The sequence below is a fragment of the Mus caroli genome, unplaced genomic scaffold, assembly GCF_978045245.1.
Source record: "Mus caroli unplaced genomic scaffold, Mus_caroli_1 scaffold_6, whole genome shotgun sequence".
NCBI classification, from domain to species: Eukaryota; Metazoa; Chordata; class Mammalia; order Rodentia; family Muridae; genus Mus; species Mus caroli.
In genome coordinates this window covers 112,760,287-112,785,943 of record NW_028227261.1, presented here as the reverse complement: position 1 = coordinate 112,785,943, position 25,657 = coordinate 112,760,287, and the positions used below count along the sequence as shown (strand labels likewise).

Genomic DNA, 25,657 nt, shown 5'->3' with positions numbered 1-25,657 from the left:
AGAACTGACTCTTGCAAGTTGTCCTCTGACCTCTGTCTGTGAGCTGCAGTGCATGCATGCTCACACATCCACTAAATAAATAAACATAATAAAATAGAAAAACATCTTTTGAACAGCTGGCCTCTGGAATTCTCTGCTGTTGTAAGCTACTCAGTTGTGGCACTTTGTTCTAACAGCCCCAGGAAGCTACACTTTCCTATCGCTGCGGCATTCTGTGTCACCCACCCCAGATAGCTCGTGAGGACTCCGGGTCACAGAACCCTGTGCTCTTTTAACTTAACTTCAGACTCAGGGTGGGCACCACGGCCCTACTCTCCCGTTACTATTCAGTCTTCATTTGTTCCTGTCTCAGTCTCAGAGTGGAGACTACTGGATCCCACATTCTGCTAAAGACATTCCAAGTTCATAGTTGTCAACTTACACCGGACTTATGGCTTTGCCATGCCAGATCTTGTCATATCTCTCAGCCGCAACAACTATCTCAGGCATCCTGACCCCATCCCCTCTGTTTCTTCCTGCTTCGTGGAGAGGACTTTTGGATTCTCACATCCTACCTGCACCTCCAACACCATCTGCACCCTTGCTTGTCCTCAACTGTTCAGACCCTCCCATTGCAGGAAGTCATCTTTGTTCCTACTTAAAAAAATTTTTGTTGTTGTGGTTGTTGTTTGTCTATGTGTGAATGTGAACGGAGGTCCGCTTTCTTTTTCCGTGTTGGTGCTGGGACTGGACTCGAGTTAAGCATGGTGGCAAGGGTTTATCCTCTGAGCCATCTCACCAACCCAGGCTCCTACTTAAAAAATGTTAGTGTTTTGCTACATGTGTGCCTGGTGCCTGCTGAGGTGAGGAGAGGGTATCAGATGCCCTGGGACGGGAGTTACAGTCATGAGCTGCCAGGTGGGTCCTAGGGATTGAACAAAGTGCTTTTTTCCTTATTTATGCATATAGGTGTCTTGTCTGCTTATACATCTGGACACCAGAGAGGGCATCAGATCTCATGGGACTATAGTTAAAGATAGTTGTACACTGCCATGTAGCTGCTGGAAATTGAACCTGGGTCCTCTGGAAAAGCAATCTTAGCTGCTGAGCCATCTCTTCGGCCCCCGAACAAGTGCTTTTAACTGCTGTGCCAACAACCCTGCTCACTGCTCCTACTTTTTGAAAGGTCCCTACTCTCAGGTTCTCTCCTAACCTTGAGCAGACATTCTCATTCCAAGGCTTCCCCTCTGGTTCTCTCCCTGAAGATGTCAGAGTCAGGCAGACTCCCTAGGGACCACAGGTTAGGGAGAGTACCCTAAAACCTGTCCTCTCAGGGGATTCTGAGCACAGGTGTTTCCCTTCACACTCTCTAATTATTTTGGAAATCTCAGATGATTTTTAATTAGGCAACCCACCGGGGAGTCTCTTCCCAGTTTCTGAAGCTAACGAATATGTCCCACTGAATCACCCATCGAGTGTAAGTTATGTCTTTATTATATGTGATTGCTTTAACCTGGCAGCGACCGGGATGGGATTGCAAGATCAAAACGATTCAATAATTTACAATAATGTGGCCCAAAGTTCTGAAGCCTTGGTGACACTGAGAACTGCTGACGGCAAAATATACCCAAGATATTCGGGGAAGGGTATGGAGACACACGTGACAGAGCAATGACAGAGAACAGTAGGTAGAAGCTGAGGAGCTGAAGCCTTGAAAGAGCTGAACAGGAGTATGGAGGCCAGGCGGTTGGCAGTGTGAGACATCACAGTGGTTCTGCTGTCTCCAGCAGTTGTTAGATGTGTCAGGACCCTCTGTATGTAAAGGGCCCCCTAGAGTAACTTGTTTCACTTCTCCCAATATCCTGAATCTTCACCACCTGTCCCTTCTCCAGAGCTCGTCCCCTCTCTGAGATGCCCTACACTGGAAAGCAAGGGATGTAGTGTTTAAAGTTCAGGCTACAGCTGGAGGATAGCCTTCTGGCCACATCTCACTCATCCCATATCAAGACCTTAAGTTCCCCAACTTGTTCTCCCACCACCCCAATCTCTCCTCCCTGGTTTGAGAGCACCTTCAACTTGCTGGGTCCTGCTATAGCCTGAATCCAGAAGAGCCCCAATTTTATTTGCTCATATTTGGGCATCCAGATTACTAGACACACTGGAGAAAACCTTGATTCACAGCAAGCTGAGTTGATCAATTACAGCACCAGGTGCTCTGGTGGTGTCTGAGTGTCAATGTGTACATCTCCTTATAAGCTTTTCAACTCTAATGAGGTGAGCACCCTATTCCTCACTTTACAGATGTGAGCGCTATGACCCAGAACAGTAACTTGGGAGTAGGAGAACCAGGCTTAAAACCCTGAACTGCCAGCCTGTATTTATAATCCACTATACGAAAACATATGCCACAGATGGGGGAAATGCCTGAGCTGGCCGAGCCCCAACCCAGCTTACAGCAGGTGGCAGAAAGCCACCCAGGTTACTGCTGCAACTTTTATTGATACCAGACCCATCACCCAGTGCCAGCCTATCTGCATCCTTCCTGCTTCCAGCCCAGGAGCTCCTGGGATAAAGCCAGGCCCCCCAGTCTGCAGTCCCACTTACACAACAGGCCAAACAAACAGGCATAACCTTTATTTCCCTTCCCTAGTCAGACGTCAGAAAAAGCAAGTGAGATATAGAGACAGAGTGAGCCCTTCTCAAGCAGTCTTTAACTCAGCACTGACCCATACCAGTCTTTTTAACAGTTCCATCTCACATTCCGGAGGGGAGGGGCAAGTTCTTCGGTAGACGTAGACTTAAGCCTTGCCGGCAGGTTAAACAATCACAAGCGCTTCTTAGAGAAGGCACAGATATTCAGGTCTAGAGAACAGTCAGGCGCAGCAGATCTTCAGGACCGGGTGTCCCGAGCCCTCCTTCGGGGTCTGGGACCACAGCTGGAACTAGGTATGGAGCCCAGGCCAGGAGGTGCACCTGGGGGTTGGTAGCCACATTCACTGGGGTCCAAGGGGTCCCGACTAAGCAGTACCCACACCGCAGGCACATGGCGTCGGACTGTGAGGGGGTCTAGTCCCGTGTCTGGTGATGTTGGGACCCAGCTGTCCTCCGTTTGCAGGAAGCGGAGCTTGGTGAGCTGGTGTAGGCCCGGAACCCGCCGTTTGACAATCTCTGCACAGCTGACAGCCTTTCCAGCAGCCCGGCCAGAACCTGAGAACACCACGTGCCTGGTGCTTCCCCCTTCCAAACGACCCAGCGCCAACCCTAGCAGGTTTCGGATTTTGCTCCCATCTCGGACTCGCATTTCCAGAGTGTCGGGAGGTAGCTGGGGCATTGGTGATGAGGCTGGGAGCTCTACAGAGCCGGCCCTCCGGTACTGTTCCATTCTGCCCTCGCGAGGTTAGTGGGTCTCTCTGGATATGCACTGCAGGAAAGAGTCAGATGAATGGCAGGAACATGACCTGGTCTATCCTCCATCACTCCCTCCAGATTATGGCCCTGTTCCTCACCCCAGCGTCTCAAGGCTGGGGCCAAGAATTATCGAGTCCTTAGACCCCTTTCTAAATACATCCACGAGTTTCTAACACTGGCAAGACTAAATTCCCCCAAACCAGGCTCTCTGGGGTAGGCCTGTACTTCTTCATGATCTCAAGCTCCTCGGGGCTAGGTCCCAGACCCCTCGCCCACAACTTGCTAAGAGCAGGCGGGCTCTTCTCACAAGGCTGCAAGGACTGGGACAAGGCTCCCTTACTCTGTGCTTCCAGAGACTCTTGGCCCCAAACTCCCTGGAGCACAGCCACGAGGCCTCACAAAGTACTCCCCAAAGAAGGAATCGACCCTGCCTACGAGCACGGGGTGCAGGGGGGCAGAGAAGACCTCACCCCCACATTAATCGAGTAGGCTGGCTTGAGCCGGGCCACTCGGGAACTCGCCTGGAGAGCGGCTTCGGACCACTCGTGAGCGGTTGGCGGGCTCCCGGATCGTGGGCCGCGGTCTCAGGCAGCAGGCATTTCCCCTTTCCCCAGCTCTGAGTCACCATCTCCTGGGATTTGGCTCTTACCACGGTCACCGGTAGACGCTCGACCCTCACGGAGTAGCCAAGATGGCGCGCAGACAGGGGGAGCGCGGAGCCACGGGGCCGCGCACGCAGGGGGCGGGGCCTGAGGGAAATCCCGGCTGCTGTTCGGCTGCGATGGTGGCATCTGGCCGGCCTCCAGCGGTCGGCGCGGTGATCCCGGAGCACCCCCGTACCTGCAGAGGGCCCACCGGGGAAAGGAACAGCTATCGGAGGAGTCTTGCGCCTGAAGAACGCAGATTTGTGCCTTTAAAAGATGGACGGCATGCGTCACCTGTTGACACACCGGAGCAGCGAAAGCGAAGCCCCTGGTGGATACAAGCAGGTGAGACTCTTATTTACGGAGTCCTGAGCTTTCGTCTTATCTTGGGACACTGGACGACCCCGGCGGTTTTCAGGAGGATCTAAGCGAGAGGGTTGGTGTATAAGCTGGGTGGATCCGGTAGTCGGGGCAACAGATACTAGTGACCCTGGGAAGGGGCTGTACTCAACATCACCGTAGCGCTTCGGCCATGGGGGCGTGCCCACAGAGCCTAGTTCAGTATCCAGAGTAAAATAGGGCCTCCAATATTTGTCCGATGATATGCTAACCACAGAAACAGCAAGAATTGAGGATGGTAGAAAATTGATAGAAAACTCCGATGAAGTCGGGCGGTGGTGGCGCACGCCTTTAATCCCAGCACTTGGGAGGCAGAGGCAGGTGGATTTCTGAGTTCGAGGCTAGCCTGGTCTACAGATTGAGTTCCAGGACAGCTAGAGCTACACAGAGAAACCCTGTCTTGAAAAACTCAAAAAAGAAAAAAAAAAAAAGAAAAGAAAAGAAAACTCGGATGAAGTTTTGGGGAAGAACGGGCGACTCTTCGGGTAGAATAGTCTAGTTTCAGATCAGTTTGGACACGCTGCATTTTGGGATGCTGACAACTCTACAGGTTGGGTGCCATACAGGCACTTGAAGAAGCCAAGGCACTCCCTCAAACCACAAGAGGGCAGCATACATTTGGTGGAGCGCGTTGCTTTAGCTGTTTCTCCCTGCTTTCTCTCCCCCATCCTAAAATTTCCTACATCCAAACATCTTGGGCTCTTTCTCTGGCTACTGGTATAATGTAGACACAAGGCTGTGCTGCCTTGGTTCTGAACATCCCTGCCTGCTCCTCCATGACCATCTGACATGTGGGCCCACCTGGTCTTCCCCAAACCCTGTGTGGTATAGGCGTCCCTCCTGTGCCCTCCTTACCATAGGATGATATTTAGAGGGTAATTGGCAAGTATGGGGTAAATAAATATACAATGCCCCACTGTATCTGTCAAATGATGTAAGAACTCTTTATCTCTCAGCAAACCAGATCAGGAGTATAGCTCCTGGCCCCACCCCATGGGGTTGACAGCTCTCCCCTTCACCTCCCAAATCCTCCCAGCTGTGCCCGTCTTACATCAGCAGGCCAACAGGCTCCTTTAGTGATCGTTCAAGTTTATTGTCACTGGAATAAATACATTGACAGGGAGTACAAATCATGACTCTAAGGTAAACCTGACCCCTGACCTCAGAGCCGCCAGTCGAACACAGACAGGTAGTATCTGAATTCAGAGACGAAGCTGTCTCTGCCTTATAGAGACAGGTTGGTGGGAGGCCCTCGAGCCGCCTGCCTTCCCCTGGTGGGGACGTGGGGAGTGGCTGTCATTCCTCTGCTGGCTTCACTTGCTTGGCAGCCTCTAGCTGGCAGAGTAGCTCATCCCACTGCACAAACTGCTTGGAGAGAAGCATTGTCTGGTGACAGGTCAAGGTGACAACAGGGTTTTGAATGACTCTGCATGAGCCCACAGGGGTGAGGGTGGGAGAAGAGATAGATGAGACTGTAGGAGGGGGAGGAGAATACCCATTAAGGAGCATGAAGCACAAAAGATACAGTTTTGTTATACTCCTCCAGGAGAGCCTTGGACTCTTCAGTGATCTCCACACACTGGTCCTGTAAGCCAAAGTATAGCTGAGGAGTATAGCCACGTCCCACCAAACTTCCTGCCTCATTATTCTCTCTAAACCTAGAAGACATGGTGCTTGAATAACCTCCAGTATAAGGAGCAAACTACGAAACAGGCGCTCTCCATCCAGGCCGCCCACATACTGACCAGAGCAGTTGCTTTCACACATTAACACACCTCTCCTCTTCTGTCCCCAGTTTTTTTTTTTAAGGCTTTATTTATTTTTATTTTATGTGTATGGGTATTTTGCCTGTATGTGGGCGCACCATGTATATGCAATACCCAAAGATGCCAGAAGAGGGCATCAGATCCTCTGGAATTGGAGGTACAGAGGTTGTTTGTTAGTGGCCATGTGAGTGTTCGGGCTGAACCCATACCCTCAGCAAAGAGCAGGGAACTTAGGGGCTGAGCCATCTCTCCAGCACCTCAGTCTCTATGTCTAAACAGTCTTTGAGCTTGAGAAAAGGTATTTCACCCCCAGTCAAAAACAGAGCCCTAGGCACTACTGCCTACCTCTCAATGTCAACCTTCTACTATCACAGAAAAGCTCTATTCTGGAAGGCAGGAGTCCTGCATGTGGCCCTAGGAAACCTTTCCCCTCCCTGGGACAACTGAGAATAGAGGATAAACCTCCATGGAAAACCAAAGGTCTAGGACTCTTGGTGGGGGTGACAGTGGGCCATGTGGGGGTGGGTAACAGTGGGTGGAGGGGTGACAGTGGGTGGGGGCTTGGGTAACAGTGGGCAGTAGGGGGTGACAATGAGTGTTAGTGGGGTGACAGTGGGTGGTAGGGGTGACAGTGGGCAAAGGTGTGAGGGTGGCGGGGGGGGGGTGACAGTGGGCAGTGGGGGAGGTGATAGTGAGCAGTGGGGGGTGACAATGAGTGGTAGTGGGATGACAGTGGGCAGTGGGGAGGGGACACAGCTGACATGATGTCTGCCTTCCCTTCTGGTCCTCTCTCCTTCCATACCTGCTGCTGGATGTGGATCTGCGCCAGGCGCTGCAGGCGGGCAGCATGCTCAGGAACAGCTGTAAAACACGACGCACACTGCCTGATGTCTGTGCCCTCCCCCGGGACTGCTCAATAGTCTATTAGGTCTTCCGCAGGATTAGAGTATTGAGTAGAGAAGCTAAACAAACGCCAGGCTTCATCGACCGACTGCTGTAGCTGGAGGGGGCTCCTTACCTACCCCAGCCTCACTCCAAGACACATGAGGTGGGGGTGGGTAGAACAGGTGCCCAGAAGACAGAACCTTAAAGTCCTCGGTATTGCTTGCTACGAGCAGGGCCAAGTAAAGAGACTTTACTTATTACAGGCCCTGCCCCTTTGCTGTCAGCCCAGCAGGGCTAATGGATAATATCAGCCTAATGGGAGAGGGAGCTTAGGTGGGCTGGGAATGAATACCAGGTCCCTACACTGGCCCCTTGGACTCCCCCACACGCTGACCGCCTTGCCCACCACGCAATGCCTGCAGCTTTAGGCTGTCAGATACTCAAGTGGGTAGCTGATCAGGGAAGGGACGGGAGCTGAGAGAAATACCTCTAGAGACAGGCAAGATGGATATCTGGATTCAATTAAAGCCACTGCCTGCTTGTCAAGGCCCAGGCCCGGGGACTCTTAGCAGTGCAGCAGGAAAATGTCTCACGCGCCTGGCAGGAGTTCTGACAATAAAATGTGGGCTCTGTAGAGACTCGAAGGGATTGGCAGGTGGGGGAAAGCAGAAGGTGTCTGGGGTTGGGACGGCTGGAACTTAGGCTTCTGTCTTAGGCCAAACCACTTGAGGTCCTAGATCTAGGCTCTCGCTTGGGGACTGTAACCATAGTCAGGTAGTAGGCTCCCACAGGGTAGAGCTATAAGGAGCAGACTCAGCACTGGTACAGGGAAGCCTAGGCCCCACCAACCACCTCCCTAGCAAACCCCAGGAGTACCTTTGATAGGAGCGCTGTCCAGCACAGGCACCAGGGCGTTCACTTGTTCCAGGAGTGCCACCTGGGAGAGGATGAACTGCTCCTCTGGAGCACAAAGACAAGATGACAGGAGGGAAGCAACCATGGCACCGCTATGCCAGTCACTAGGAGGCAGGGCCCCAGGGCTGAGCAGCCCTGCCTCACTGGCCCCTTCTCTAGGTGTTCATTTCCACCCTGCCCCACCTTTCCCGGATGCTTCTGCCTGACTCTTCCTGGGCCTCAGAAGCATCTCGTTCTCTACAAATCCCTGCCCTCAAGTTTTCACTGCAGATCCTCCTCCTCTTGTCAATAACTTAGCAGGTGCTCCTAGTCCATGGGAGACAGAGTAGTTCAGACTTGGTTTTCCCTAAGCCAAGGGCCCCAGGAAAAATCTGAGAGAGGAAACATGTGGCAGACCGTATCGGGTGGGTTCTGCTCGTTGGCTCTCAGAGGCACGGGTAAGTACAGATGACAAGGGAGCTGAGACAGAGTGGGAGAGGCCAGTGCGGGCAGAAGCAGGGTCTGGGTTCCAGTGTATGAAAATCCTCAGAGCAGAAGGTGTTCAGGACAAGGCCGTCGTGTGCAAACTAATGGAGAAAGGGACACTTGCCAGCCAGAAAGAACTCACTGAGCTGGCAGGGAGAGCAGGCCCAGAAGACTGAGAGGCTAAAGCAGAAGGATCTTATCCTAGGAAGGAGAAGACACTGGGGCTCCTAAGCAGGCCAAGATATGATGGACATGCCCGTGAAGCCGTGACATGAAGAAAGGAAGGGATAACTTGGGCATATGACTGTCTTTGTGTAAGTGGATGCGTGCTTCCTGTGGCAGAGCACAGAAAGGATGGGGAGGCTGTAAGAATCCTTGAACTTAGTTAGTGTCTGAGCTACGGCCCTGTGGGAACTCTGATGCCCCTCTCAGCAGGAACTGCCTCTCCTCCCCAGTCCTCGGTGTCACACAGTGTCACACAGTCATCATTCTCTCAGGTAGGTTACAAGCTCAGGTTCCTAAAGCAGGGACAACTCCCTGTACTTGCGTTCATGAGGACAAAGACTTTCTGGTTCACCACTGTATGCCTTGTGCCCAGAATAAAGCCTAGTTCACAACATATGATCAATAAATGTTTCCTGTTTCCCTTTACAGATTTCTTCTTTCCTTATCCTTTTTTTGAGACAGAATCGTGTTATGTGACCCAGGCTAGCCTTGAGCTGCTTGTAATCCTCTTCCTCAGCCTCCCAAGTTCTTAGGACTCTAGACGCATGACCTCTGTGCCTAGCGTGGCTGCCACTGGATGAAGGAACAGACAGAGGAGGTCAGAAAACCCTGCTGGCAGGATGACGGACTGACTAGAATCTCCGCCTAGAATGCTGAAGCCCCAGCCACGATGGCAAATGCAAGGGGAAGAGGGAAGGAGCCTGCTCCTGCTGTATGTTCTCTATAGAGAGCAAGCGGTGGGGCTGGAGAGATGGCTTGGCCGGTGGAAGAGAGCATCCTGTTCTTCCAGAGGGCCCAGTTCAGTTTCCAGCACCCATGCTGAGTGGCTTGCCACTACTATGAACCCCAGCTCCAGGGAGATAGGATGACTCTGACCTCTGTGTGCACCGCACTCCTTTGTGCAGGCCTTTCCTCAGACAGGTACATATGGTTACACAATAATAAATATTTAAAAAAAAAAATAAACCCCACTGACAAGTTGTTCCTTTGGTCACATATATGTGAGTCTGTAAGGGTGACATTGTAGGCATCAGGATAATAGGTACAGTTCAGAAAGGAATACCATGTGTTACAGCAAAACAGGGAGCGCCACAGTGCCACTCCACATACCACTGGCATTGTTGTGGACAGTTAAGGGCAATGTTCTTGCCAAGAGAATCAATGTGTGACCTGTATATGTGGTACTCTAAGAGCTGAGACAGCTTCCTGAAAAGCGTGAAGGGAAAGGGCCAAAATAAAAACAAAAACAAAGACACCAGAGAAAGGCCCCTATGTGTGTGGAAGGACCAGGCGGCCCCACCCAGGGAAGCGCACTTCACGAGAACGTCAGAGGAGGAGGCTGAGTGGCTCAAGCCTGTTCTCTAGGAATGTATTGTAACTTAATGTATAAAAAGAAAAGATACAGGCTGTAAAATAAAAACAGGATGGCTCTCATGCTAGTGTTCTCCCTTCTCCTGGATGGTAATGTTCTTTGTGTCTGGAAAGAGCCCCTGTCCCGTGAGCACTGAGGAAGACTCTAAAGGAAGATCCCAGGAGGGCCTCTGATTGAGTGTTGGAGTATCGTCCATATGCCTGGCCCTGGGGTATGCAGCTGGCCTAGAGTATAGACTACGCCCAGTGCTGACTACAAATCCCACCTTGGGCCTTAGTCTGGAGCCAGGCCAGAATAAGAAGCTATAGCAAAACAGCAGAGGGAAGCCATCACTGTGCCTGACCCCTCCACACCTTTATCCTTGATGCTCGTGCACTGAGGTCTAGCCTTACCTGCTAAGATGAACTGCAACTTCGAGGCCTCAGGGATGGCAATGCGATCAATGTACTCAGGATCCAGGTATTTAATCAGGTCTTCAACTACCAAAGAAGCAGGACAGGAAAAGAAAAAGGAAATGGAACCTTGTTTTATAAATGAAGTTTGGAGGCTGGCAGGATGGCTGAACAGGTAAAGGTAAGTGCTCACAGGTCTGATGGCCTGAGTTTGATCCCTGGGACTACATGATATAAAGAACTGAGTCCCCCAAGCTGTCCTCGAACCATACATACACAAACACACACATGCACACACACAAAGTAAGTAAATGTTAAATGACGTTTGGGGCGCATTAAGCCTTAGGGAGGTCCTTGGTCTATGAGCTGACCACACAGCACCGGATCGCCAGCATCCACTGGTCCCCTGCTTTATTCCCCAGATTACTCAGTTATCATCATCTGTTCGTTGACCTCATGTTTTGGGGCCAGAAACCCAAGTGCTGTCATCCCTCGGCCCTGCCCCAACCCCAGCATCCCCACTCACCTATTCTCACCAAGGTAGAAGGCACCTTTTTATTCAATGCCATACGACAACCTAAGCTTCTGTCTAATTTCTAACTACTGAGAAACTTACAAGCTTCAATAATTTAAAATGTTTAGCTAAACCAACACTGGGGCTCTGAGTTTCCTTCTCAAACTTGCCTAGAGAAATATCATACCCTATCCCCCAAGGAGGTATCCTATCCACTAAGGGAAGCTTTGAAGAAAAAGTTTCAGTCCCCAACAATGGGCACTGGGCATAGGCTTGGGGTTTACCTACAAGAAAGCACGCCCAGTTTACCACATCAGCAGTGATATGCCTTTAATCCTCAAAGGTCTACTAAACCAACAGACACAGGCTGACAGGCAGGGTCAGGTTTCAAGGGGTACAGACATGGGAGGCACTGCAATCAGACACCTAACACAAGTGCTTACTCTTTTTGTAGAGAATCTTCACCCTCTCCCTCTTACTGGCAATGTTCCCTAAAGCCACCTGCACCTTGACCAGACCATCAGCCACCTGAAAGGAAGCAGAGGTTAATTCCAAGGTTTACCACTTGGCTTAAGACTCAGAGGAACTTGGATGTGATGGTCCATGCCTTTAATCCCAGTATTCCAGAGGCAGATGAAGGCAGATCTCTGTGGGATTTGAGGCCATCCTGGTTTATATGACAAGTTCCAGGACAGCCAAGGCTATTTAATAAAGTCTGTGGGGGTGGGGTAGAGGGAGGGAGGGAGGGAGGGAGGGAGAGAGAGAGAGAGGGGAGGGGCTGGCGAAATGGCTAAGTGGGTAAGAGCACTGACTGCTCTTCCGAAGGTCATGAGTTCAAATCCCAGCAACCACATGGTGGCTCACAACTACCTGTAATGAGATCTGACGCCCTCTTCTGGTGTATCAGAAAAGAGCTACAGTGTACTTAATGTATAATAAATAATTAAGTCTTTGGGCAGGATCGAGCAGGGACTGAGAGGAGCTGACTGGAGAAAGCAGGTTGACCAGAGCGAGCAGAGGCCCTAAAATTCAATTCCCAACAACCACATGAAGGCTCACAACCATCTGTACAGCTACAGTGTACTCACATACATAAAATAAATAAATAAATCTTTATTAAAAAAAGAGAGGAAGGAAGGGAAAAAAGAAAAGGAAAGGAAAGGAAAGGAAAAGGGAAGACCTGGAAGAAGGATCCTAATTTCTCTGTAGACTTTCAAGTCTTTGAAGTCTTTCAACTTTAGGTACCCTTTAATGTGAGAGGGAGTGAATCATGCTCTCCTTTGCAGGATGGGGGTGTGAGTATTTGTCTGCTTGGGGAGATAATAAACTAATTTAGGCTTTAATGGGGCATCCTTACATACTATATATTTCCTGGTTCCTAACCCCTATATATGGGCATGATATATGCAAATACCCTCACCCAGATCTTTCTTAGCTCAAGGCTGAGGAACGAACTGGCTGGCCTAGCTCTAGCCTCATACCCTCCACATCAAGTCTAGTACAGGAGACGGAACACTCTTGTTTTTTTTTTTTTTTTTTTTAAGGTTTTTCGAGACAGGGTTTCTCTGTATAGCCCTGGCTGTCCTGGCACTCACTTTGTAGACCAGGCTGGCCTCGAACTAAAAAATCCGCCTGCCTCTGCCTCCCGAGTGCTGGGATTAAAGGCGTGCGCCACCACGCCCGGCATTCCAGAACATTCTTAATTCTACCAGAAGCGCTCCAGTAAATGGTTTCAACATCGTAAGAAGGGATTTTAGGGCACCTCTAAATTTTTGTCAAAATTCAGACACGATGTTCGCCCACATCGGAACACTTAGGGCTCAATTACTAATCTTCCTTATCTGGGCCTGCTCAGACCTCACCGCTCACCCTTTGGAGCCTTTATCCACCTGTGCCCTGCCTCCTCCAGGGCTCCTGTCTACGCGTAATTCATTTAGCAATTAATTTTGCACGGCTCTAGGATGACACTCCACTGTGGGCTTCAGCTCTTACTGAAACTCCCATTAATCAATTTTTAATTGCGTCTGGTCTCCTTAGAACGCCTGTGAGCGCGCGGAGTTTTTGTGAAAGTTGTCACCGAACCCATCTCAAAAAGGCTTAAGTATCTCCCCCATCCCAATCCCCTCGGGAACGGACCTCGAGGGTCCGATTGGTACCAGGAGGTTCTAGATCTTTGTTATTTCAGAGCCTGGGCTGAGGACGACCTGACAGAAGTGGTAACATCCGACCCTAGGGCAGGGCCAGTGGACCTGCTCCTGTCCGGCTCTGCCCCACAAACGGACCTCTCACCTTCCTGGAGCCTCGGGTCCCACCCGGCCCGTACACCCAGCGCTCCAGTTCCTCCACTCGAGACTGTAGCCGCTGCACATCGGTCAGAGCCGCCATCGTTTCTGCAGCCTGGCCGCAGCAACCCGGAACAGCCTGAGGGTGGGACGTCCGCCTAAATAAGAAGACTGGCCAATCCGAGAGCACCGTCACGCCTTGTAGGAAGTGACGTCACCGTTTAGGCTTTGGATGTCGGAAATAACCGATGTCAAAGCAATCTGGTTACCTAGGTAACGTCCTGGGTCCTAGTCCTATCCTGGTTTCCAGGACTTGGTTGTCAAGACTTTTAGTGTTCTAAATCCAGGATACGATTTCCCCCCTCCCCCATTCCCTGAGGGTTAGCGTATAAATATACGTATTATTCCAAGATAGGTTTATACCCATAGATCAGTAGGCAGCTTCCTGGGAGAGACACCATAAATTTTTGGAATCTTTTAAAGATCAAGTGAATTGTACCTAAGCCTCTTGTCGTCAGGACTTACACCCAAACAGTCTGATTTGTGACCGCGCTCTGTGTGGTGGTACTAGGAGAGAAAGGAGAGACAGGAGGATGACTGTAAGTTTGAGGCCAGCCTGCTCTACACAGTGAGTTCACGACCAGTCAGGGAACAATGTAGAGAAAGCTTGCTTCCCTTAAAAAAAAAAGTGCTCTTCTGTTCTCTCAGAGCTTTGTTCTTCTGCTTCCACTTGGACAGCTCAATGTAGTCTGTGGATCCCCCACCTCCCAGACCCAAGCAAGAAGAGGAGGCACAGGAGACAGGGGAAGTTCAATTTTATTTTCCAGATGCAACCCAAGGGACATCTTCACATTCAAATCCAATCCTTCACCTGCTTCCTGAGAAGGAGCAGAATTGACTCAAAGAGGTGGGGTACCAAAGGTGACATTGACATAGGGGTTACATGAGGGGGTGATAGGGGTTCTCAGGGGAAAGCTCTTTGGTAGATGCTGCTGGAATTAGCTAAGGAGGCAGTGTCTGCCTTTTACGGTGAGGTAGATGGAACATAATAATAAATTCCTTTGGTGTGGAGGTGGCATGCTGACATCAACCAGGACTGGATCCCAAAGTGGGCATCACATCCTGAAAGAATCAAGGTAGGAGGGTGCCTTCTCTCCCCTAAGCGATGATATTGGGACTCTTGGTTCTCAGTAGCTGCTTTCAGGGCAAGGTACTGGAAGGGGGCCCTGTAGAGGGTAGAGGTGGAGGATTGGTTGTACCCAAGGAAGCTGGCACAGGCTGGCGTCGAGCAAAGAGGATACCTGATAAAGGGTTAAAGAGATGTAAAATTAAGAAATAAATGAGAGAATGTGGGACTCCCACAAAGCACGGACAAGTCCCTCTGACCAGTGAGAAGCTCCTATGACATTGTGGGTAGCTTGAAGTAGGTGCACAATAAATACTCACAGATCTGTGACAAAGCAGACATCCCATGGCAACCATGCTGCATAGACCATGCTGGGACCCCATGCCATGTAGACAAATTCTTGAATCCATTTTAATGTAACAATCCTCTAAACCCCCAAGCAAGTTCAGATACTCCTGAACGTCATGCTCATAGAGAAAATCTAAAATCCCCCATGCCAGTGTAAACCCCAACTTCATGCCAATATAGACAGCCTGTAATTCCCATACCAGTGTAGACCACCCCATTGATCTCTAGTGCCACGTTGATACTGCTGATGCCACTGCCTGCCAGATTGAGGGGCCCATCCAACCGCTCTTCTGTCCAGAAGAAGGCAGGGAAGTCACATTTGGGGGAAGCAGATTTCACACTTAGACTCCTTCCTCATTCCTGCACTTGAACCCCATACCATAATTATGCTTCTGTCTATCAAGGGACCTGCCTGTACCACCTCCAGCATCCAGCAGGTGAAGAGTCTACCTTAGCCTCAACTCACTAACCCAAAGCCCTCTCTAACAAGCCCTTCCTCACCCCTTAGGGGAGCCTTGCCACGGGGCAGGAAACTGGGGGGTGCCCCCAGTCGAGGTGAGTCCACGGGGCCCATCAGCACAGCCCTCTTCTCCGGAGGTTCTTCCGGTGCCAGCTTCTCCCGTGTAGCTTCCGAGGCCAAGCCCATAGGTAGCGCCAGACGAGGGGGTGGGATTCCACTCTCCTCTGGTGAAAGACAAAACAAAACAAAACAAAACAAAACAAAACAAAAAACAGGCCATTCTGGTCCAACCAACCCGTGTTTGCATTTGATTCTTCCCTAGACCTGGGACCAATAGAGATAGTACAGGCAGATAAGCCAGCTTCAGTCTCTCCTCCCATCCAAAGACTCTGGCCTAGAGAATGAAGATGTAGAGAAAAAGGGGCCAGCATATATACGTCCGGGCTGGTTTAGGTCAGAGAATGTGCATGCTTTCTTCGCTCTTTGTTGTTAAATAAGTCACAGAAGTTGCAAACTACATCCAAAATGGGATCCCTATGCGGATAGCTGTGGAGTAAAACTCCTGGGGATGAAGCGACTTGAAACTCCACAGGCTTTCTTGACCTCAAGGCTCAGGATCAATAACTTAGGGATTCCAACCCCCCTGAGCCTCATCAGATCTTGCTGCGCTCATATCGCAATGCCCCCCACACCTGAGTCCCTACATTTTGATATTCCCTGTGCACAGCTCTCAGAGACGCCGGACCCCAAACTCCGCCCTCTCCCCCCTCGTACCTTTCTTTACTGGACTCGGGCTCAGTTGAGCGCAAGCGTGCGCTGGTAAACCAGAAGCAGAACCCTGGGTGGGACCCGGGCAGTGCGGGGTCGCGGTCGGGGCGGGGCCATGACTCGAGGCGGGGCCAGGAGCGCCCCGAGGTGTGGGCCCTGCTAAGTTGAAGAGCGGGACCGCGGTGTAAGCCTGGCGGCGGCCCTCACGCCGGTTGCTGTCTATGGCAGCCTGGAGCTCCCCTGGGGAACTGAGTGCCCGCGTCTCGCACTCATATGGGTACAAATACTTCATGTACCTAGGGGCGGACGGATGGGCGGTGGGAGGCTGGACCCAGCGGATGGTCCTACCCCCGCCCCTCCCTTCACTCCCGCGCCCCACCCAGCAGCCCTTCTGCTGTCCTCACTGGGTACGGAGCGTGAAGGCGGCAGAGGTGATGGTGGTGGGCAAACTGAGGCCGCGTGTGACTTCTCGCCACACTTTTCGGTTGATGACTTCCACCAGGCCTCCCTTGGCTGTCACCAAGCGAAACAACGCATACAGATCCAGCACCTGTTTGGCCATGATGGGTACCCGGTTCACTGGCGTACCTGGTGTGAAGTGGGTAGAAAGTCAAAGTCAGGACAGTAAGATTAGGCGTCTGAGGACATCTTAGGTATGTCCTTGGGTAAGGACAGGTCTCATGAAAGGACTTCAGAGGAAGGGAAGGATTACAGGCTGAGAAACCCCCCTCCAGTCCCCCACCTCCCACCACCTATAGCAGGAAGAACAGGAGACTAAGACAAGAAATCAGCTTGGTTTTTCTGTAAAGAGCCAGAAGGTAAATATTTATACTTTGTGGGCCAAAGGGTACCTGTTACAAATACCCAGCTCTGCGACTGTATCCAAGAACAGTCTAAGTGATATCTAAGAGGATGTGCGTGGCTATTCTCCAATGAAACTTTATTCACAAGCGCTGAGATTAGAATCTCACAGCCTGGAAATGTTATGCCTGTTTTAACTCTGTTTTCCAAATATGTAAAAAGGAAAAGCCATTCTAATCTACCAGACAGCCAGATTCCCCTAACTCTTTAGTTTGCTGGGCTGGCTGTAGGAAGGACTTCCTTATTCGCAGAAGAGCTATACTCCCCAAACCGACAACCCCCAAAGGCTGCAGGAAGCCAGGGGACAGCAGGTGCAGAAGAATCAGATGCTGCCTGGGCCAGCCAACTCCTCCTCAGCCTAGCCACCCCCGCCAGCCAGTCCTGACAAAGGGGCCTGTCGGAGCTGAGCGATGGGCCCCAGTTAATTCCTTACCGATCCCAACCCCTTCCACTGGCGCCTTTGGACCCGAACAATTAGCTGCAGCCTGATTAATGGGGGGAAATTATCGGCCCCGAGAGACCTCCTCCCCCTGCAGTTGAGCAGAAGGAGGCAGGGCTCGGGGTGTGGGCTGTTCTGTCAGACCACAGCCACCCCATTACCGGGAGAGAGAAGGTCCCCAAGAAGGTGCAGAGAAGGAACACTGGGGTTACCATGACTTGGGGGACAAGAAAACCAGGGGTCCTCACCCAAGGTTCTTGGGAAGGAAGGGACCAGAAAACGTTGCTGAGCGTTGTGTTGGGGACTGGGGAGACTTGGGCCAGAAGCTGTCCTGGGAGGGGGGCAGTGCAGCCAGTTAATTAGCAGCTTATCAGGCTGCGCTCTGAGTGAGTTAATTAGCTTTGTAGAGAGAGATAATGAGTCAGTGCTCAGACCCATGAATCTGGGGAGAAGCGGAAGTGATGGACTGCTGCCCACCCTCGTCTCCCCTGGACCCCTTCTGTATGCTTCCAATACTGAAATTTTCTGGGGAGAAATCCCTTCTCCACTACCCAATTCACAAGGCCCCTGCCCATCTTTTAGGAAAGCCTTCCTTCAGTCTAACTGTATTCCCTCCTGCTGCAGGACAGGTGGGGAGCTAAAGCAAAAGGAAATGGAGGGGAGATGAAGCTGGAAGAAGGGTACACTGTATACAACCAAGGCGTTCCTGGGACCCTGCTCTCTCAAACCAGTCCTGACCAGTTCTCCCTCCCACCTTCCTAATTGATCTCACACTCATTAACCTGCCTGTGGGTCCACCACTAATTAATCCCTGGTGGAGAAGGGGGGCAGGGTCAGAGGTTAAAGATGCTATTGAGGGCCCAAAGGACAGGTGCCACCAACCTCAGGCCTCTGCAGGGAGGGCCTCACCTGGGGTCTCATCCTGAGGTCTTCCTTCCTCAAAACCTAGTCAGCAGGAGAAATGTCTAGGTATTTTCCCCCACATAGTTTTGCTTACCCCTCTTCTGCATGAAGCTAAATAGGTCATCCAGAAACTCCTTCCTCTTGGGGTCCGCATCGAGTTCATACAGCTGGGGAAGAACCAAGGTTATTCTCCAGCTCCACTGCCCCCACTTACCTCTCTCTGGAGCCCCAATTTGGGTGGTACTCTGGGCAAGAGTATTTGGTGAAGGCATGAATGGAGTTTGAAGGTCAATTCTCTGGTACCAGGCCTACCCCCAGGGACAGGCAGGGTGCCTTTATCTAATCTATCTATGAGACCTGTCCTAGCTAACGGTGCCTCTAGGCAGCTCAGGCCTTGCACGTGGCAAATACAGGGAGAGAAGAATCAGGGAAGTACTTCCATGGCTCGGCCTGCTCTTCCGGGCAGAGGCTTGACTGTCCTGAGGATGGACATTCAGAGCCGCAGGAGGGGTGGCAGGCTGGGGCTGTGCTCCACACTGCGTAGACTGATGGATACTTATTCATTCCCCTTAATCCATATAAGGGCTTCATGCAATTCATATCCTCGTGGGCCAGGACATGAACTGGGGTGAGTTCAGGCAAGCAGGATGCTGGGGAACTCCTTATAGGAGCCATCTTGTCTGATCTCCTTCCAGAGGTGGTTACAGTGTCTACTGTAGAAGCTATCACACAGGCACCGGCCACACAACACAGAACCTGAGATGTCAGAAGGCTAGGAATCTGTTGGCCACCCCCACCCCCAACATTGCCTCCCAAGTCTAAAAACGAACAGTTCCAGAATAACGGAGCCATTGACCTGGAGTAACAGATTCTCGGCCTCAGCTTGATATGAGTCACACTCCATCCCTCAATAAGAACCTTGTAAAATCCTCCCATGAGTATCAAACCCCCAGAGACCCAGCATTGGAGCTACACACACATGACCTAAGTCTAAGTCTGAGTTCTAAGTCTCATGTGAGAACCTACAATGATACCCACACTTTGTCCTTCATAAGCCCAGAGCAGTGCCCTGGAGAAATGGTCACTAGAGCTGAATCTCCAGAGTGACAAGGCCCTGAGTGACATCCGTAGTCTTACACCAGTGCTGCAGGACACTAGCTACATATTAGCACTTCTAGAAAACACCCCCAAACCAATGCCCTATGAGTAATACCACCAGAATGCCACAGCTGGAAATCACAGCTCCGAGTAACACCATGGTGACAGCCTGCTCTACTGTCCCTAGTCGGGAAGGGTTTGGATTAAGGTCATATACATAAAGATCCAGTTTGCACAGAGAGGTTGGGGTGGGGGGCTCAGTTACACTGCAGCTGAAGTAGCAAGCACAAGCTGGGAACTGACACTCGTGAAATTTAGGCCAGGTGAAGACACTGGATGGCAGATCAGTGTGGCAGGAAAGAGGATGGGTGTACCAGCCTGCAAAAGGGGCAGCAAGCTATTCCCCTTCCAAAGGCATTAGCCAGCCTGAGACACTCCCTTTGGTACATGTGATTTGGTATCTGAGAGGGTAGATGGGGTAGAGTTGCTATGGGTTCCTTGAATTCGGGATCCCCTTCTCTCAAAGACCCTTACACCCTTTTTATCTCCCTTTCAAACTCATCGATGGCCTCCTATGGTGACCAATGGTCATTTTCTATGTTTTGAGGATCTCCATTACCTCTTAATGAATTCCTGTGTACTTTCTACATATCTGGGTGTCTCTGCTGATTGATCACTATCCATCTTCCAGTCTTCCTATCTCTCCTTAGGTCTCTGGTAACATCCTTCAGAGAGTGATAGGAATGTGTAGACTGTTTTTTTGCCAGAGGGAGAGAGGTGTGACAGCTTGGCCGGTGGTGGGTGGTGGAGAGAGGGTGCCTACCTGCTTGAACTGTTCCTCGTAGGTCCACTCATGTGCTTGGATTCCAGGAGACTGGCTGGAAGGTGAGTTGGGACATTGGGCTCCTGGATGGCTCTGCTCAGCTGTCTCCTCTTCTGCTAAGGGTGTCTCTCCCTCTTCATCTTCAGCACCCTCATCTTCTTCAGCCCCAACCACCCCTATCGCCCCCTCAGGAGCCTGTAGGGTCCGGGTGCCAAGCAGAGGAGGTTGTGGAAGCGGTAAGCGTGGAGGGGCCAAGGGCCCCACCCCTTGGGCCAGCCGTGCTGCCTGCTGCCTCTGCAGGGCCTCCATTACAGCTTCCAGGCGCAGTCCCCCTGCTGGGGGGGCTCCTGGTACCAGGCGGGGCCCCGAGGAAAGGGCCGGCTGTGGGGGAGGGAATTATGGGTGCAGGGCCTTGCTGCACCCACACCCTACAACACAAGAGGAGATGCTCATGGACATACATGCTCATGGACATACATGGAGTTATAAGGGAAGGATTAACATAGCAAGAAAACAGAGACAGAGGGATAGAGGGAGCAAAAGAGACAGAGACTACACACAGGGAGTCAAAAATGGCCAGGGACTGAGGATAGGGAGAATCAAGCAAATTGGAAAGAGTAACAGAAACCAAGGGAGAATGGTGCAGGGAGATTCTCTCTCTCTCTCTCTCTCTCTCTCTCTCTCTCTCTCTCTCTCTCTGTGTGTGTGTGTGTGTGTGAGAGAGAGAGAGAGAGAGAGAGAGAGAGAGAGAGAGAGAGAACGGGACGACAGGCAGAGACAGAGACAGAGACTGGAGGAGAGACAGGAGCGGGACTTAGAGACTGAGGAGGACCAAGATGGAGAGGGAGGGAGGGAGGGAGAGGGAGAGGGAGAGGGGGAGGGAGAGGGAGAGGAAGAGGGAGAGAGAGAGAGAGAGAGAGAGAGAGAGAGAGAGAGAGAGAGAGAGCACTACAAGAGAGGGGCAGACAGACACCTGAAAAGAGATAGCAAGATGAGGTTGAGAGAGACGGGGGAAGACCGACACAGCATGAGAGAGAAAATACTAGAAAGAGACAGAAAATAGAGGACACTGGTGTAAAAACCGGGTAAAAACATAAAACACAAGAATCAGGAACCCAAGAGGTACAGAGAAGAGGGCAGCAATGTCTGGGTCTGGGACAGGGACAGGACCAGACGGGCATGAGGTGGCGGGTCACTGAGCTCCGATCCCGGGGTCTGGATGCCCTGCAGCTACACTCACCTGCCTGGCACCGCCCGAAGCCCCGGGTGTCTCCACGGCGGTCCGTCTGTTCTGCCGCCTTTTGGGCGGCTCCTGTCTCAGCTGGGTTCCCTGCGCAGGGTCCCCGCTGTGCGCTCTTGCCGCCCTGCGCTCTTCTGACCGCCGTGCGCTCACTGGCGGTCGCTTGGCTGCCTGCGGTCCCGGGGGCGGGACCCGAGCCCTGCTGGGCGGGTGAGGGCGGGAGGGCTCAGCGGAAGAGGCTGGGGTGGGCTCGGCTCCTCTTAACCCCCCAACAGGTGTCTCCCACCTTCCTTACAGCCAGATTCGAGAGGGGCGCCGGAAAGCTATGGGGAAATCACGCGTGGGAGAAAGAGGAGACCAAGGCTAGTAAACTCCGGCCCATGGCCCCGCCCAGCCTTACAAGTCGTGTCCCCCAAACCCACACTCAGAACCCGCGTTCACACCTTGTCACAAATTCGGGCCCAATTTTACACATTCCGTTTAAAGGTGACTCGAGGGGTCTAGGGCCTGAACAAGCTGTTGTCACACTGGAATCACTCTTCAGGATGCGGGGATGAATGCGGAACACCTGGCCAGAACAGAGCTTTGCCTTCCTTCATGCTCTGTCCACGTGCTATCTCCAACTGCAAATATGTGTCAGTTTAGGCACAGGTATGCACATGCCAGTGGCCCCCGTATCTATGCACCTACACCCCCAGAAGTCTCTTGAGTTTCCTGCAAGCACACACATCGGGATATACACATTGTATGAGAAATACAGGCATACACACCTCTCCTCCTCCTCCTCCTCCTCTTTGGTTTTTTGTTTGTTTGTTTGGTTGGTTGGTTGTTTTTTGTTTTGTTTTGTTTTGTTTTTTGAGACAGGGTTTCTCTGTGTAGCCCTGGCTGTCCTGGAACTCACTCTGTAGAGCACTCAGAAATCTGCCTGGCTCTGCCTGCCAAGTGCTGGGATTAAAGGCGTGTATGTACCACCACTGCCTGGCCACACCTCTCCTCCTCCTCCTCCTCTTCCTCCTCCTCCTCCTTTTCTTCTTCTTTTCTTCTTCTTTTTCGAGACAAGGTTTCTCTGTATAGCCCTTGCTGTCCTGGAACTTACTTTGTAGACCAGGCTAGCCTCGAACTCAGAAATCCGCCTGCCTCTGCCTCCCAAGTGCTGGGATTAAAGGTGTGTGCCACCACTGCCTGGCACCTCTCTTCTTAAAAACCTCATTTGACCTTTGTTCTCTTAAGGATTTCCAAGTGTGTGTGGAAGGAAGAATGAAGAGTTTAGCGATTCCTGGCTTCTCAATATCTCTTTTGTTCCAGTGATCAGCAGTTTGCCCATGTTCACGTACATTCTCCATCCACGTGCCCTGACTTCCAAATCTCCTTGAGCTAACTGGGCCTATCCTACACCACAATCCCCTGATGCTGTTTCTGTTTTGGGGGTCCCGGGTGGCAGGCCACCGTTTCCCCTCTGAGCAGCCTGACCCTATTTCTCTCAGGTACTCTCATGCATTCCAAGCCCCTCTGTGGTCAAGGAGACCTACTTGCTAAAGGTATGAGGACTGCCATAAGCTAGGTGAGCAGCAGGTGCCTGTGGGGGTGACATATGCACAGTGTCACCAAACCCTTTACACCCAGTGGGACACATATGTCACAGGATAAAAATGCCCCTACATGGCAGGAATCTGGGCATGACCTTTGTCTCCTCCCTCATCCTCCTCTGGTTCATTAGCGCCTCCTAGTCTCAGCTTACCCTGGGCCAGACCACATGTTCTGGTGCCACCCTTGATCTCCTGCCTTCTCCCACCGTCCCTACTCAAAAACCCAGCTTCCGCTGCTGCTGCTGGATTGAGTAAGTACTTCTATGGCTATCCCTGGCTGGGCTGAGGCTCACCATTTATTCCATCGTCTGTCCCCAACCTTTCCTCTTCCGTACCAGATCTCGGAGTCAGCCACACCCCTTCCAACTCCTTCGATCCTTGATTCCTTTTCAGCACTGAGACGCCTCGACTCTATACTTGTGGGTGTCTGAGGATGGACACTCTCGTCCTGCAGAGCTCCCACTGCCCACCATGCTAGGACCACAGAGTGGTTCACTGGTGGAATTAACGCACGCAGAGAGACAGATGGTCATGTCCTGGAGTGTTGTGGATACTTGGAGGGTAAGGGGTAGAGACGTATGTACAGAACTCTGGGGTCCAGCTTGCTCCTGTCTCTCCTAGTTGCCACTGGCTGTTGAGAGGTACCTGAAGAGAGCGATGTAAGATTCCCTCCTGGAAAGTAGGTGTACTGACTTGGGGGACTGTAGTTCTGAAAGGTTCAAAATGACTTTTTGTGGGTCTTGATAAGAGGGGGCATGGAGATGAGCATCCTCCCTCACCTCCAAATACTGGGAGTCAAGCAAAATGAACCCACCTTTGGAATCTGGGCCAGAAGAATACAGCTAGGAAGCAGTGAATGAGGGGCTAAGGATGGCTGGGACCTGGGTTTAAAGAAAGGCTGCCACTGGAGAGTTGGCTCAGCGCTTAAGAGCACTGACTGCTCTTCTGGAGGTCCTGAGTTCAAATCCCAGCAACCACACGGTGACTCACCACCATCCGTAATGATATCCAATGACCTCTTCTGGTGTCTGAAGGCAGCTACAGTGCACTTACATAGAGTAAATAAAAGAAATCCTTAACAAAAATTACATTAAAGGAAGGCTGCCTCTTACCCCCTCCACATTCGGGTTTCCTATACCTCAAGGCAAAATGACCTAGACCTTCAGAAACTGACACTCATTAATTGAGTGCGTTATGGCAGGCACTGTAGGGCACAGGCCCAAATAAAACAGTGTCACTGTTACATGGTATTGTTCTACTGGAGGAAATATATATGTGTCAGGTGGAGGTATTTGTCGTGGAAAAATGTAATTGGAGCTGGGCCTGGTGGCACACACGTGCAGTCCCAGCTACTTGAGAGGCTGAGGCAGGAGAAACACCAAGCTTAAAGGCCTGTCTGGGCAACAGAGAGTTCAAGGCCAGCCTGAGCAACTTGGCAAGATCTGTTTCAAGAGAAAAGATAAAAAGACTGGTGGTGTAGCTCGGTGGTACTTTGCTAACATTCTAAGGTTCTAGGTTAAATCCCAAGTATCTGGAGGGAAAAGAATTAGTGCTTGCATTGGAGTCTAGGAAGGGAAGGAACATGTCGGTAGTTATCTACATGTCGTATAGGAAATTACCAGTCTCTCCAGGTTAGAAACAAAACAAGAAGTGATTATTTTCTCATATTTTTGTGGACAGGGATTCAAGAATGGTTTAGCTGGCAGGGAGTTGTAACTCATTGCTTATGAAGTTATTTTATTATTTTATTTTATGTGTTTGGGTGTTTTGCCTGTGTGCCTGTCTATGTACCACATACATGCCTGATATCTAGGAGGCCAGAGAGGACATCAGATCCTCTGGAACTGGAGTTACAGACAGTTGTGAGCTTCCGTGTGCTGGAAATGGAACCTGGGTCCTCTGGAAGAGTAGCCAGGGCTCTTAACTTTCCAGCCATCTCTCTGGCTGTCTGTGGGGTTCTTATTAGTATTTTCTTGGTTACCTGACAAGAGCTACTCAAGGGAAGGGTTTGTTTGGCTTTCCCTAAAATGGTCCAGTTCATCATGGAAGGGAAGTTATGGGGGTGAGGCAGCTGGTCACACTGTATCCTCAGCGAAGAAACAGAGATGAGGAGCCAGAGAGATGGCTTAGCTGTTAGGAGCACTGGCCATTCTCTCAGAGGATCTATGGTGGATTCCCAGCACCCACATAGCAGCTAGGGGAACTAACAATCACCATGGAAACATACCTTGAGTGTGTTAATGAGGGTGTCCAGAAGGTTTAACAGACCGTCAGAACATACAAGACCTGGACCCAGAAGTAGGCTCCGATTACAGGCTTCTGCATGATTATCATGTGCCACCATGCCCGGTGAAGTCTGGATATATTTTCAAGATAAAACTGAGGGCTTGTAGATGGATTGAATGTGAGACCATTAGGTGTATAAGAACTTCAAAGTGTAGTCCAAGATGGTAAAGACTGCATGGTGGTGGTGGGGGGGTCACATAGCTTGGGAAACAAATCAGTTTGCTTTGGACATTTTAAGTTTGAGACACCTATTAAACAACCAGGTGGAGATGCTGAGGAATAAGGCATCCAAAGCTAAATCCCGGGGAAGAGATTTAGGCTAACTCACATATAGGAGTCAAGCTACGTAGATGTGGCTCAGAGAAAGTGACAGGAAAGAATGTAGGAGCCAGAAGAGTCAAGGACACCAGGAGAACATAGCCACAGAATCAACTGAGCAGGTTCACAGGGGCTCACAGCGACTGAAGAGACAA

The 25,657-nt window shown here is 51.1% G+C and overlaps 3 protein-coding genes across 6 annotated transcripts; all 3 read right to left on the bottom strand.

Moving 5' to 3' along the window:
* Nucleotides 1–2,598: 2,598 nt before the first annotated feature.
* Rpp25l (ribonuclease P/MRP subunit p25 like) lies at nucleotides 2,599–4,120 on the bottom strand. 2 transcript variants are annotated; one of them, XM_085839413.1, is made up of 2 exons: nucleotides 4,037–4,120; nucleotides 2,599–3,400 (listed from the first exon to the last, which is right to left on the bottom strand). In XM_085839413.1, the coding sequence occupies exon 2, from the start codon at nucleotides 3,359–3,361 to the stop codon at nucleotides 2,870–2,872; it is 492 nt and encodes a 163-aa protein (XP_085695539.1). In that variant the 5' UTR covers nucleotides 3,362–3,400; nucleotides 4,037–4,120; the 3' UTR covers nucleotides 2,599–2,869. The 2 variants fall into 2 exon arrangements, with proteins under 2 accessions (XP_085695539.1, XP_085695540.1); XM_085839414.1 differs by lacking the exon at nucleotides 4,037–4,120 and adding an exon at nucleotides 3,909–4,030.
* Nucleotides 4,121–5,502: 1,382 nt separating this feature from the next.
* Dctn3 (dynactin subunit 3) lies at nucleotides 5,503–13,407 on the bottom strand. Its single transcript, XM_021160052.3, has 7 exons — nucleotides 13,254–13,407; nucleotides 11,408–11,492; nucleotides 10,451–10,537; nucleotides 7,958–8,041; nucleotides 6,999–7,057; nucleotides 5,956–6,015; nucleotides 5,503–5,816 (listed from the first exon to the last, which is right to left on the bottom strand). The coding sequence occupies exons 1-7, from the start codon at nucleotides 13,347–13,349 to the stop codon at nucleotides 5,727–5,729; spliced, it is 561 nt and encodes a 186-aa protein (XP_021015711.1). The 5' UTR covers nucleotides 13,350–13,407; the 3' UTR covers nucleotides 5,503–5,726.
* Nucleotides 13,408–14,189: 782 nt separating this feature from the next.
* On the bottom strand, nucleotides 14,190–20,381 carry Arid3c (AT-rich interaction domain 3C). Of its 3 annotated transcripts, XM_085838477.1 has the most exons (7): nucleotides 20,073–20,381; nucleotides 18,246–18,318; nucleotides 16,353–16,536; nucleotides 15,955–16,244; nucleotides 15,222–15,404; nucleotides 14,921–15,010; nucleotides 14,190–14,547 (listed from the first exon to the last, which is right to left on the bottom strand). In XM_085838477.1, the coding sequence occupies exons 1-7, from the start codon at nucleotides 20,379–20,381 to the stop codon at nucleotides 14,447–14,449; spliced, it is 1,230 nt and encodes a 409-aa protein (XP_085694603.1). In that variant the 3' UTR covers nucleotides 14,190–14,446. The 3 variants fall into 3 exon arrangements, with proteins under 3 accessions (XP_085694603.1, XP_085694604.1, XP_085694605.1); XM_085838478.1 differs by lacking the exon at nucleotides 14,921–15,010; XM_085838479.1 differs by lacking the exon at nucleotides 15,222–15,404.
* Between the last annotated feature and the right edge of the window lie 5,276 nt (nucleotides 20,382–25,657).

Excerpts from the sequence above, each read along its gene's own strand:
- Rpp25l (XM_085839413.1), bottom strand. The coding sequence starts at position 3,361 with ATGGAACAGTACCGGAGGGCCGGCTCTGTAGAGCTCCCAGCCTCATCA.
- Dctn3 (XM_021160052.3), bottom strand. The coding sequence starts at position 13,349 with ATGGCGGCTCTGACCGATGTGCAGCGGCTACAGTCTCGAGTGGAGGAA. Across the intron at positions 8,042-10,450 it reads GTTGCAGTTCATCTTAGCAG|AGGAGCAGTTCATCCTCTCC; the intron begins GTAAGGCTAGAC and ends TTTGTGCTCCAG. Across the intron at positions 5,817-5,955 it reads TGGAGGAGTATAACAAAACT|ACAATGCTTCTCTCCAAGCA; the intron begins GTATCTTTTGTG and ends ACCTGTCACCAG.
- Arid3c (XM_085838477.1), bottom strand. The coding sequence starts at position 20,381 with ATGGAGGCCCTGCAGAGGCAGCAGGCAGCACGGCTGGCCCAAGGGGTG. Across the intron at positions 16,537-18,245 it reads TAGCTTCATGCAGAAGAGGG|GTACGCCAGTGAACCGGGTA; the intron begins GTAAGCAAAACT and ends ACTTCACACCAG. Across the intron at positions 15,011-15,221 it reads TGGCAAGGCTCCCCTAAGGG|AAGAGCGGTTGGATGGGCCC; the intron begins GTGAGGAAGGGC and ends TCTTCTGGACAG.